General features: G+C 36.4%; 1 protein-coding gene across 4 annotated transcripts in view; it reads left to right on the top strand.

Moving 5' to 3' along the window:
• SH3RF1 (SH3 domain containing ring finger 1) overlaps positions 1 to 12,360 on the top strand; it is an 82,403-nt gene that overhangs the window by 54,550 nt on the left and 15,493 nt on the right. For all 4 annotated transcript variants that reach the window (XM_041395798.1, XM_041395797.1, XM_041395800.1 and 1 more), the window contains exons 5-7: positions 2,013 to 2,315; positions 3,164 to 3,274; positions 10,737 to 10,891. In XM_041395798.1, coding sequence (XP_041251732.1) covers positions 2,013 to 2,315; positions 3,164 to 3,274; positions 10,737 to 10,891 — 569 coding nt within the window. The remainder of the gene's footprint in view (positions 1 to 2,012; positions 2,316 to 3,163; positions 3,275 to 10,736; positions 10,892 to 12,360) is intronic.

The following is a 12,360-nucleotide window of genomic DNA, read 5'->3' as shown; positions in this document are numbered from 1 at the left end:
GGATTGTTCACTGCTCTGACATTGTCTTCTCCTTCCTTCTTACAAGAAAGATGGAGAGGGACTTTTTACAAGAGTATGTAGTGACAGGACAAAGGAGAATGGACTCAAACTGGAAGAAGTTACCTTATTATTAGATATTAGGAAGAAATTCTTCACTGTGAGGGTAGTGAGGCACTGGAAGAGGTTGTGGATGCCCCATCCCTGGAAGTGTTAAAGACTAGACTGGATGGTACTCTGAGCAACCTGGTCTAGTGGGAGGTGTTTCTGCCCATGGCAGATGGGTTGGAACTTGATGATCTTGAAGGTCCCTTCCAACCCAAATGATTCTGTGATTCTATGATTCCAGTTTTCTTCAGTTGCATTCTAAAGGACAAACAATAAGAACATTTATGAAAAAAATCTATATTCTTGACTTGTTCAAATCTCCCATTATGCCTTTACTCCATTGCAGTATGTTCCATGTAGTTCTTCCTCTTCTGTAGAAGGTTTTTATGTCAACTCCTCATTGTTCCAGTAGTTCTGATTTAGACTTAATCTTTTTTTTTTTCTGTATATACATGCAATTTCCTTCCAGATGACATCTTTCCAATATCACTTGCCACCTCTTCTGTATTAAAAAAAGCTTTTTTTCTTTTACACTACCTTATATATCTATATCTGTAGCTATCTACTTGTGTTCAGAATATAAGCTGGTCATCTGTGGGAGCTGCATTTAAATCAGTATTGATGCTATCATAATTAATGGTTAGTTGTTTGTCTAGTAAAGTTTTGATGGAGTAAAACATTACTTTAAAACTCTTCATGAGCATAGTAGGTATCTCAAGACTTGCAGGAAAATGGTGAAATAATATGCTGAAGAACAGAAATAAAAATTCCACAGTGACTAATTTCATTTTTTCATCCTGATGTTCTTCAGAAAAGATCTTTCCTTTCTTCATAATCACCTACACTTTTCAAGTAACAGCATTCATATTTAGTGGTACATATTTAGAAAACTGGTGCTGGTGTTATTTCAGCTCATGATTACATGAGAGCTCTGACGTTATTATTTCTAATAGTGCTAAGATTTTCTGAAAATAAAGGGGGTTTGAAAAATATAGAGGGTTTGTTTGTTGGTTTCCTCTCCTCCTCCCCATTATATAGCTTACATTTCATTGTAAGAAGAAAATGTGTGGGATTCCTCATTTCTTCATTGGAAAGGAAGGACTTGTTTGCGTTTAATGTAGTATTGTGGTTACAAATTAGCAGATAGAAAATCTCATTGTGAACAACAATTCTTTAGCTAAGCTTAAAAAAAGAGGAAAAATGGCACAGAGATGGTGCCTCAACATTAGAAAATTCAGAAGCTAAGAAGGTTTTTCCACAAAATTGCCTGTATATGTTTCTTTTCTCCTTATGCCATCTTATGTCTGTATAGGTGCCTGTTGCCAGGCAGTATACTGATATAGGTGGGTATTAGTCTGTCCTACTGTGTTCTTAAACCTGCTTGGAGGAAGCCTGTGTTTTCATTGCTGGTAGTGTTAAAGATGTGCACAAGTACCAAAGGATATTAGGAGGAATATCTTCAACAGCCCACATGCAAATGTGTGGGATTGTGTCATAGACAAAACAAAAAAATGGCTGAAAATGACATAAATATCCAAGAAGTTTTGAAGTGCAGATTTTTCTGTTATAAGATCGAAGGGGACCAGTATGTTTTAGTCTGACTTCTAGATGATACAGGCAGTGGTTATTGCTGAATTAATCCATGTCTGGACTATGGCATTATGTGCTTTATTGATTGAAATTTTACCTGTGATGCTAAAATTTCATACCAGCACAACAGTGTGTTGAGTTTGTAGTGAATGATCTGTCACTCTCTACTGACAGATTTGTAGTCTAGGTTGGTATGCCACAGTTTTAAGTTGCATGGTTGAAATTATCTTATGAATGAAAGGAAAAGAGATGGGTTTTTTTACATTCAGGTGACTTTTATAAATAAAAAACCACTAACATATTACTGGTTTTTGTAGTTTAACACAGCAGCCAAACAGTTGATAGAATTGGACAAGCCCTCAGGTTCTGCTGTTGACTCTGGAGAAGGTACCTCTGGGGCAGCCCACAACAATTCAACCCAAAAGCACACGGATACTAAGAAAAACACCAAAAAACGACACTCTTTTACCTCCCTCACCATGTCCAACAAGGCTTCTCAGTCTTCTCAGAATCGCCACTCCATGGAAATCAGCCCTCCTGTCCTCATCAGCTCCAGCAACCCAACGGCAGCAGCCCGCATAAGTGAGCTGACGGGGCTCTCCTGTAGTGCCCCCTCTCAGGTAACTCACATGACATCAGCTATGGCTATAAAGGCCTCTGATCTTCTCAGGTTACTTATTTCAATTTATTAATTGTGTCTAATTAGTAATAAATATACACTTTCAAAAAACTTGTCTTCCAACGTGAGAACATGTAAGAAAAATGTTTTCTAACACTTCTGATATGATAGCAAATAGTTTTGGTCTTGTAGGCTAGGTTTTTTTGCAGCTGTTATATTCTAAAGTGCCACAAAGATTTTTATTAAACTGTGGAAACTAGAAACTGGCATGATTTAATTTTTTGATTTCTTTTTTCTAAATTGAATATAATAATGACTATTACTAAAGTGCATGTATAAAAGTAAAATATTCACCTTGAAGATTACAAAACTTCCAAAAGTGTAGCATATTAATCTGGTTGCAGTAAGTAGGAATATTTATCTGATTTTATTTATTTGTTCAGCAGTTTGTGAAAAATAGGCTGTTTCATATAGTGATTACACTCTGGGAAAAGAGAGAGCAATGAAGCCCAGGAGGTATTGGTGATGTTTTACCTGAGCTTGTAAATGTGCTTTATTTGCACACCTTTGGGATCTGACAGACTTTTACAGGAAAAAAAAAAGAAAGCTGACACTGGTTAAAAGTGTGTTTCTTGTAGCTGGTTCAATGTATGTCCAAAGATTGAGAAATGTCAGCAAAAAAAAAGTGAGCAGTGTGATCCAACACTGTTTGTGTGATTATCTAACTAAAAATTAGGTTTAGTTTAAGGTTACAAGGAGTAGAATATTGGTGATTTGACCACGAAGCTTACAGCTCTGTCAAAACCAGCTGTTAACTGCACAGAACTGACCCTTTTTTGTCTCTCCCAGGTTCATATTGGCACTACAGGGCTGATTGTGACTCCACCCCCCAGCAGCCCAGTCACAACTGGGCCTTCCTTCACCTTCCCCTCGGAAGTTTCCTACCAAGCTGCTCTTGGTGTAAGTACTGCTTAAGAAAACTCAGCCTTCCCATTTTTCTTTGGTCTTGTACAGTATTTTTTTCCATCAAGTTCCAATATACTGATTTGAAATGATGGTTCTTTAGAAATTGTGTCTATGTTATAGACAATGGTATGAATTTAACTATAGCAAAAGGCCTATTGCTAAAATGTTTGCATCTTGTAATGGATATCCATTTCTCCAGCTTTCCTCTGTAATTTCTCCTTAGTAAACATGAGAAGCACTCTTCCTTCCAGAACAGTCTTTCTTTTAAGCATGAGTAGAAAAGAGATTAGCTGGGGGGAAGGTTTGGGGAAGCAAGCAGGTTCTTACAAAAAACATCAGTCTGGGACCACAGCTGCCAGGTGTTTCTATCTTACTTAAGATATTCAAGATTGTCTGAAATAACTTCAAAAGTCTGCCGTCTCCTCATTAAATAAGGTGATTTTAGTTGTGTGTACACCTGTGGCAGATGAAGAAGGTGTCTAGCATTTTGAAGTTAGGTTCTTGGAGATCCATAAGAAAACATGTAGCAAATGGCCATTCTTTTGAAGGAAGAAATACATTGTAATGCTGTTTCCTTTGGATAAATGACGTGACATTTCCTCCAAAAAGCGCAGGATTTCTTTCCAAAACCTCCTGCAATTCCTTAGTTTCCTATGCTAATGTTAGAAAAACTGTGGAATGCCGTATATCATACTGTACTCAGCAGAGCCTTACTGCAATAAAGATTGTGGATAGCAGTTTGCAGAGATCTTTAAGGGATCTTAATGCGACTTTATTTAAAGTTTTTGAAATTAAGTTCATTCAGTCTAAAATTGTGCCTGTAATTTTTAAGGGGTGGGGCACAGCTGAATAATAGACCTTCACTTCAAAAAATCAAACAGACAAGCCAAATAAAAACCCCCAAGACTTGATCTTGTTCAGGTGTCTATCCTTGCAGTCTTTAAACTAAGTAAAATATGATGAATACCCTTGCTGCTAAATAGGTCTGGTTTTGTTTTCAACTTGTTGGCATTTGCATAATTTTACACATTTGTCTGCAAAATTTAAGGCACAATTGTCTGTCTTCTGGTATCAGCTTTCTGTTGTTTATGAAAATGCTTGGGTGTGGCTTGGTTGCTTTGTTGCTTGGTTTGCTTCTTTCTTTGGAACTCTAAAGTTACAGTTTCAGTCCTTTAAATTATGATGCTGTTGTTTTCTGAATTATCTCCAGTACTTCCTTTTGGCATGGTACATACATGGTGGCACATGCCAGAAGTGGGTGCAATACTGCACAATCTTTTTCAGTGGAGAAGATATTGATAGTATAACTCTTTGACCTTTTTAGCCTGATACTTATATCTTGAACATTTGCCTCAATGTAGCATAAAGTTTATGTCTAGCTAAATATCAGCCTGATGCCACAAATTCTTGTCATCTTTTGTGAACTAGTAATTGCTCTCACCCAAGTAAATGTATTTCACATTCTTTGCTCTTCAGACAGATGATTTTATTATAGTTATATGGACCATGTGCTTTTGCCCCACCTTACTGACTAAGGCAGGCTGAGCTGTAGCTATGCTTTGTCTTACTTTGGTTAAATTGTTGATTCCTTCAATCTGTGGATTATCTGTGTAATCCTCCTGTTAAATGAATGCTAATCTGGAAGCAGTTAATAATCTCATTATATTTAGGTTCATATTTTAATGTCATGGAGCAGATGAGTTTAGAAAGGCCTCTTGAGGTTGTCTAGTCTAACCTCCCCTGCTCCAGCAAGCCCGCCTAGAGCCAGTTGCCCAGAACTGTGTCCAAATAAGCTTTTGAATATCTCCAAGGATGGAGATTTCACAGCCTCTCTGGGCAACCTGTGTACATTGTGGGCTCTTGTTCAAGTTGGTGTCCACCAGGAAGGATCCTCAGGTCTTTTTTTGCCTATAAGGTGTACATATTATACTAGAAACAATTAGCTGCTTATATACTAATCCCCTTCATTTTTTATACTTCTTTCATCCTGTCCTTGAGAAAATACCTGTGAGAACTGAGCAAGCAGAATCACTCTAGGTGCTGTTAAGCAGAATGCAAGTCTAGCTAACATATATGCTGCAAACATTGAGTAATTGATTTGATTTATGAGATACTCAAGTTTTGGAGAGGATGGAGCAGGTAGCATTGAATGCATCATTTCAGAAGTTCTGTCAGAAGCTGCTTTTTTTTTGCTCTCAATAGCAAACACTTCTGTTTGTTATTAAGAGTCAGGAGTTCTTTATTTGATGCCAACATGGAAAAATACCTTAGTTTAGTGGTGGTGCAAAGTCATTAAACCACCTTGGGTGCTTTAGTTGCTTAAGCTTGTTCAAAGGCGATCTCACCATGGGTGTTCGTGGAATTAAACTGCAGTGCTAAATGCAGCGTGGAGAGAAACTCCTGCCATTGATTGTCCTGTATCTTGGGGTGCTACTTTCTCTTTGTGATAACCATGTTCCTGCTTATTTTTCCAATTAGGCATATAATTCCCATTGAGAACCTGAATTATTCTCTGCCACCCTCTTTAAAAGTCAATAGCCCTCTGTACATCATGTTCTATTTCTTCTTGACTTGTTTTCAGCATGACTAAAATGCAAGCTGGCAGCTCGGGTTGGAGTCAGGTTATTCCTGTGTTCTTTTATGATAGACAATATTAGATGATGATGCAGTTTGTAAAGTCACAGACTGTGAGCTACATCTTTTACTTACACTTTTCCTCTTGCTTCATCAGCTCTTGTTTTCATTTTAGAAATGTGCATAATAGTTCTGACCAGTCAAGAGAGAAAGGCATGTTCTTGTTTCTCTAGATGTTTCCCTTCTGGAAATACCCTTCCTGACATTCCGAGTGTTAATTTTAAGCTGTGGAACAATTGTGATTTTATGTTTAATACATTAATAGTGGTTGGCTTGAGTCCTTTAGCTCTTGTATTTTCCTGCTTTTGTACATAGAAATTCCTGTATTTCTCTAAGTTTCTCCCTTTAGCTTTTTTCTTAATGTCTGAATACTAAGCAACTGAGAAGGAAATTGGATGGAAACAGGATGAGTTTCTCTTTAGGAAGAAGGTAGTTTATTTATGTCCTTACTATCAATCATTTTGGTGTTTATAACTATTGAAAGTAATTGTTCTTTGAAAGCAAGGTGTTTATACACTTCTTTTATATGATGCTAAACTCAGATTAAGGGGAAAAAAAGAAATCTGAGAGGATGAGCATGATTACCCATCAGTGAAGAAGAGACTAATATATTCCTTTACAGTAATCTGAATTTGTGCACCTTTGCTACATTTATCTGTCCTGAATCTCACAGCAAGGAGAAGCTAGTGTCTTCTCTTATTTCCTGTAAGAAAGTGGCATTTTTATTATCAGCAGGAGATAATTTCGAGCTGTCTTGTTGTCTAACAAGTTTCTCTAAGACAGTTTGGATTAATTCCTAGCCCAAGGAATCTATGACTCTTTTATCTGTGTACATGTATAGGATTGCATTTTAGTTTTTTATGTTGCTCTGGTGGTTCAAAAATGCTAATTGTATTAATATTATTTTGTCCATAATAATGTCTTGTAGATACTCTTTGATACCCAATATTGTACAAAGTAAATAATTTACAAAGTTTCAGCCAAAATTGACATAAATAAGTTTTAGGAATGAGCGCGCTCTTGTCAAGTGACCATATACGCTCTCTACTGCTTGTATCATTTAAGCAAATTTTGATTTTCCTCCAGAAAACTTGTGATAATTTATTTCAAAGTTTTATTTTGCATCAGTTCTTTAGACAACAATATTAATTCTTGGCTTGTTTTGAGGTTTGATTCTTTGAAATTGAAAAAGCTATGAACTGAGACAGGCTTCTCACAGCCAGAGCTTTTGGCTGTGATATTGTCTCTTGCACTGTTCTTAGGGACTTCCAACGACAGCTTTACCCTTAATTAGGGCATTAATTGGGCTGCTTATCTTGGCCACTGACATTTTTGAACTTTGTAGGTGTTTGGTATATTTAAAGTTCTTTGCAAAATATAAATACCAGATGTCAAGTTCAGTAGTTGTTGAGTGAAAATGTGCACGTACAATTATGTAAGGCTCATTCACTTGGAAGAAAATTCTTGGATGTAATTTATAAGGTGGCTATCTAATGGAGGAGATCTAGTTGCCATAGATTTTATTGAAAAATTATCCTAAAGTATGTGATTTGAACCATGATATGGGAAAAACAAATGTAATGTACCACAGCAAAGTTAGAATTACATTCAAAAGCAGCAGCAGAAAAACATCTAGCAACAAGAGATAACTTACTTTCCTTTCAGTCTGCCTTTACAGTCTCTTGAGAAAGTGAAAAGTGCTTTGGATTGCAATCGACCTAGATGTCCATACTGCTACTTCTGCAGATTGGAAATGTTGACTTTGAAATGGTGTCTTGGTGTGTGCACTTAACTAGCAGAAAGAGGTGGTCTATATTTGGATGGTTTGCATTCACTTATGTACTGAGGGTTTCAAAAATTTAAAAATACATCATTTTTCTGGTCCTATTCTCTCATGCACAAAAGAGAAATTGCTCTTTATGTTGAAGAATATAAGGTAGTTTGAATTAGTATTAACCAGGCACAAGCCGTGGGGGTTATATAATACACTGATGACATTTAGCTCTTTTATGTAGTTCCAGTGTAAGTTCAATAGTGTAAGTCAGGAGGTTTTAATAAGAATTGTCCTAATTTTAATCAACCAAAATTCAAATCAACTTTTGTTGTGAAGAGGAAGCGGCAGGAAGAAACAATGAGGTTTTGTATGAGAAACCTGTTTTTGATAACATATAGTTTAGGAATTTTGTTAAACATAAGCCTTAATTTGTTAGCCCTCAGGGAATTTTGCAAGCCATATATTTTTTCCTAGACATTGTGGGAGTGAAGACTGTTAATGAATGTTCTTTTCCACTGCTGTGCCTTTTATTATTCTTTGAGTGAGGCGATTACTGATCTTCAATTAACTGATATGGGAATTCAGCCTGATTATATTTAAGTTTAGTAATATGCATGTGTATCTACTATAGATAGTTTTTGAAGCTGTAACATACATTAATTATCAAATTGTGCAATTTTTTATCTTCCAATTAAAAAAAAAATTATCACTTGTTTGCTGGTTTATATGCTTGAAAGTACACCTGGTGTCTGAAAAGTAGTTGCAGGAAATTTTTCCCCTCACCTACCTAAAATACTCTTAATTATTGCTGAGCATACTTTATTGAATCACATGTGGTTTGTATATATTCTTTCATGGAATGTTGACTATGGGAACCATCAAAACTAGCAAGTGCCCTGGAGGTAGGTGTGTTTCAAAAATGGTTACATGCCAGAAAACTTCTTGAAAACTTGGCTAGATCATTTGGGTCTATTTTACCAAGTTGTAGCAGTGCAAGCTGTGGAGTGTTAGTCCTCTAAACTCTATCAAGTAGTTTATTTAGATTTCTTGCCAAGTCTTTGGGAGTTTAATTGTGCTGTGGCTCACTGCTGGTCTCATTACCGTATTGATAGACACAGTGAGGGGAGCAGAACCTCATGAATAAAGCATAATAAAATAGAGCTGTGAAGATGCCTTTATTACAGCTAAAGCTTCAGTGTGTATTATGTGTTCCAATGAATAAAATGCAATGTTCAGCATCTTCAGAGATGCAGGAAGTATGGAACCATGACAATCTTGACATTGTGAATGAATAGGTTTAATTTTAAAGAATTCCAACTAATCATCTCCTAATGTGGATTTACAAGCTCTACCATATATAAAGAAATCTAGATGCCTAAAAAAAGATTTAAATTGATATTCTGTTGATAGGTTGCATGGAAGTTAGATGCTCACATTCAGCTTGGATCCAACTAAGACATTTGTTGAATGTGTAACTGGGAGGGACAAATAACTTCTGCTGTAAAACAGCTGAGAGAGAAATGTTGGTATTTCAGTGTGAATTATCTGGATTCTTTAAAAAATTGTTGGGTAATATATGAAGCAAATGCAATTGTCATTTTTGTAAAAAAACCCCTATTAGTATCAAAGCTCTCAGTGATGTTTCTCCAGCAGGTCATTTCTATTTAGTGTTGGATACAGAAGGCCTATTTGGTATTAAGAATGTGTTAATGTATGACCAGAAAAAAATGCTTTAAATAAAATAGGAATATTTCACGATATAACATGCAATTTATCCCAGCTAAGTGTAACAATTTTGACTGAAACACTGTAAGAGTTTATCAGTTTTCTCTAGATTTGAAAGTCTTTAATTTTGCAGTTCTTTACAGTGACTTGGCAGTATAAAGCTGGTTTAAAGAGCTGTCTTTTTATTAACATTTTCACCAAATGTAGAAGAGTAATAATTACACAGTGTAGAACTAAAACTGTTTCCATATAGGTTTTCATTTAAAAAAACAGAAGGAAAAGGGCAAAACCCCTTAGAAGTGAAGTGTTTTAGGGGAATTAAAATGACTTTCAATTACATATTTTCCAGACTGATAATGTAATGCTGTGCATTTATATGTGGATATATTGGAAGTGCCAGACACTACTTCAGAATATTTTGTTAATTAATATTCTAGTTCTGTGGGTTTTAGGAAGATTGTGTTCGAAATTAATTCAGTTTCACTTTTTCAAAGGTAGGAGGTTTTTTATTACTCTTTTTCTGTGTGTTGTAACACAAATAGTTATTTTTGGAAGGGGGGAAGGAAAAGCTCTCCCTTTGTGAATGCCTTTTCCCAGGAGTGTCAGTACACAAGGTCCTAAAGAATTGTCTGAGGCCTTACAGAGCAGAAGGTAACAATTGCTCCATTGATTCTAAAACGCACAGAAGTCTGTAGGCAGGACCCCCATTACGATCTGTGGTGCCTTTTTACTGGGGTATTTGTTAAAGATTACCAATCTTGATAATACTGAATTTCAAAAGCTAACTCTTTAAACTAGAAGAATAGGAGAAAGAGGTAACAATAGCTCAGTGATTTTGGTCTCATATTGTGCTTGCTTTTGTAACCCATACATGAAAAGAAAATTACCCCCAGAAGGGGTGCTTTTGGGTGCACTGCAGCTGAATTGTATATTATGTTTCAGCTTCGGGTTACAAAAACAATCATGTTATGAAAGTACAGTCAGCAGCAGGGTGCAAAATCTACCTCCTGGAAGGCTTCTGAATTTTTGTGGAGCCCTATCCTAAACATGTTATAACTAGAAACACCATTTTTCCTGTGCTGAGAAATTGTTTGTCATATGCTTAATTAGCTGCCAAAACTTCAAGGTTTTAAATGGAAAGAAAAAGAAATATAGACAAAGCTAACTCCAGTTATATTGTAACAGTATGTAAAGCAACACTGGACTCAGTTGCTTTATTCCACTTCCTTAGAATATCAAGACTTTTTTTTGTCCCCAGCTGATTGAAGTCATCAAACAATATTGATCATCTGTTGCTATTTTCTTTTGTTCTTATAAAATCAGAATATGAATCCCCCACTTCCGCCACCACCTCTCTTGTCTGCTGCAATCATTGCGTCGGCCGCTCCTGGACCTCAGTCTACAGGTGTCATACAAAGGTCTGCATCAGGATCTACTGACCAAGTGGCACATTTACGACAGCAAACTCGTCCAAGTGTGTGAGTAAAACAGAAACTTTTCTCCAGAGGGAAAAATGGAACGAGATCACTAACTTCACCTGTGCATTTAGCGTGGCAGCTGGCTCTGTTCTGCTGGAATTGCCAAAAAGCCAAGCATGCAACTTAGAAATAAAGCATGTAGAAAGGTGATATCCCCAAACAAGTCCCATACTGAACATTGTTTATGTCTTAGATAAATATAATCAGCTGTTGCTGTGTATAGAAAGAACTCACTTCAAAAATATAAAGTATTTATCATGCAGAAGATGAATGAACCCTTGCGTTAGCACTGAATACTGCATAACTCAAAAGTGTCATTTCACTGGAGTGAATTTATTCAATGTTTTCCATTTTGTATGGTATGAAAAGGCTATTCTCATATGGAATAATTTATGCCAAAACACAGAAAGTGCTGTATTTAATTTAGACTGTTAAACGTGTTACTGTCAGACTACTTGTGTCAGTTGCAATTGAAATTTGACTGAAGATTCTACAGTGCACTTAATTAGTGGGTGGCAATTTGGAATGAAGGCAGAAAGCTGCTAGCTAGCATTATGTCTTCACACAAGCAAATGTGCGTCATCCTTTTGGATGAAAATATTTGGTATATTAACATGTGTTGCTAACAACATCTTTCTTCTCAAAAACTTCTTTGTGTGCAGCTTGGGGAGTAAGAACGATAAAAGAAAATGTTAAATTCAGGAGATGCTGAACCATCTAATGGGACAAGTTTGAATAAGGACTGCTTTTGTTCTGTCCTTGTTGTCTTCCCACCAGGTTTCCTCCCACTCCAAAAAAGCACCCTTCTTGTATAGCAGGTGCATCTGGATTTGGGCTGTTTCTTGGTGTTAGGCATTTTAACTTTGCTTCTTATGGATTATTGCATCTAGTGCTGTTAATCAAGTTCCCATCTCATTTACTCCCATCTTCCATCTTCAAAGGGTTGCTCTATATGAGGATACTAATGAAATTTGGAATAAATTAACTAAAAGGGAAGTTAATGAGCATCAGTTAAAGCAGATCAAGTGCTTTTCCATAGAGCTTCAGTGTGTGGCTTTGTAGATCACTGCTAAATCATGTACCAGTGAAGCCTTCTGCTGCCAGTGTTGTCTTTATGGGTTGCCTTTAGAGCGTGTTTTTTGCTTGCTTTGGGTACCTGTCTTGCCTTTAAAGGATTTTTGTAGATATTGCAAAGTTTCTTGGGTGGACAGGAAGGAATAAAAATGTAATAAAAATGCAAAAAGGAGAAGCATGCGGTTAATGCTATTGTTACTGTGCACAAGAGAAATATCTTGATGAAAGAATGTTTTCTAAAGCTGCTTTTTTGCCCTTGGGATTACAAGGGGAGTGGGAAAGACTGGCACTGCAAGTAACTGTGGATCCTTTTTCATAAAAGGGGATAGTCTAGCCATCTACTTAATTGGCTTCCTCTTGTGAAAAGTACATTTTAGAGAAAATGGGATTTATTG

This window comes from Onychostruthus taczanowskii, unplaced genomic scaffold, assembly GCF_017590055.1.
Source record: "Onychostruthus taczanowskii isolate IOZ18803 unplaced genomic scaffold, ASM1759005v1 scaffold12, whole genome shotgun sequence".
Classification (NCBI taxonomy): Eukaryota; Metazoa; Chordata; class Aves; order Passeriformes; family Passeridae; genus Onychostruthus; species Onychostruthus taczanowskii.
The sequence above is the reverse complement of the archived record's forward strand: the minus strand, read 5'-3'. Positions and strand labels throughout refer to the sequence as shown.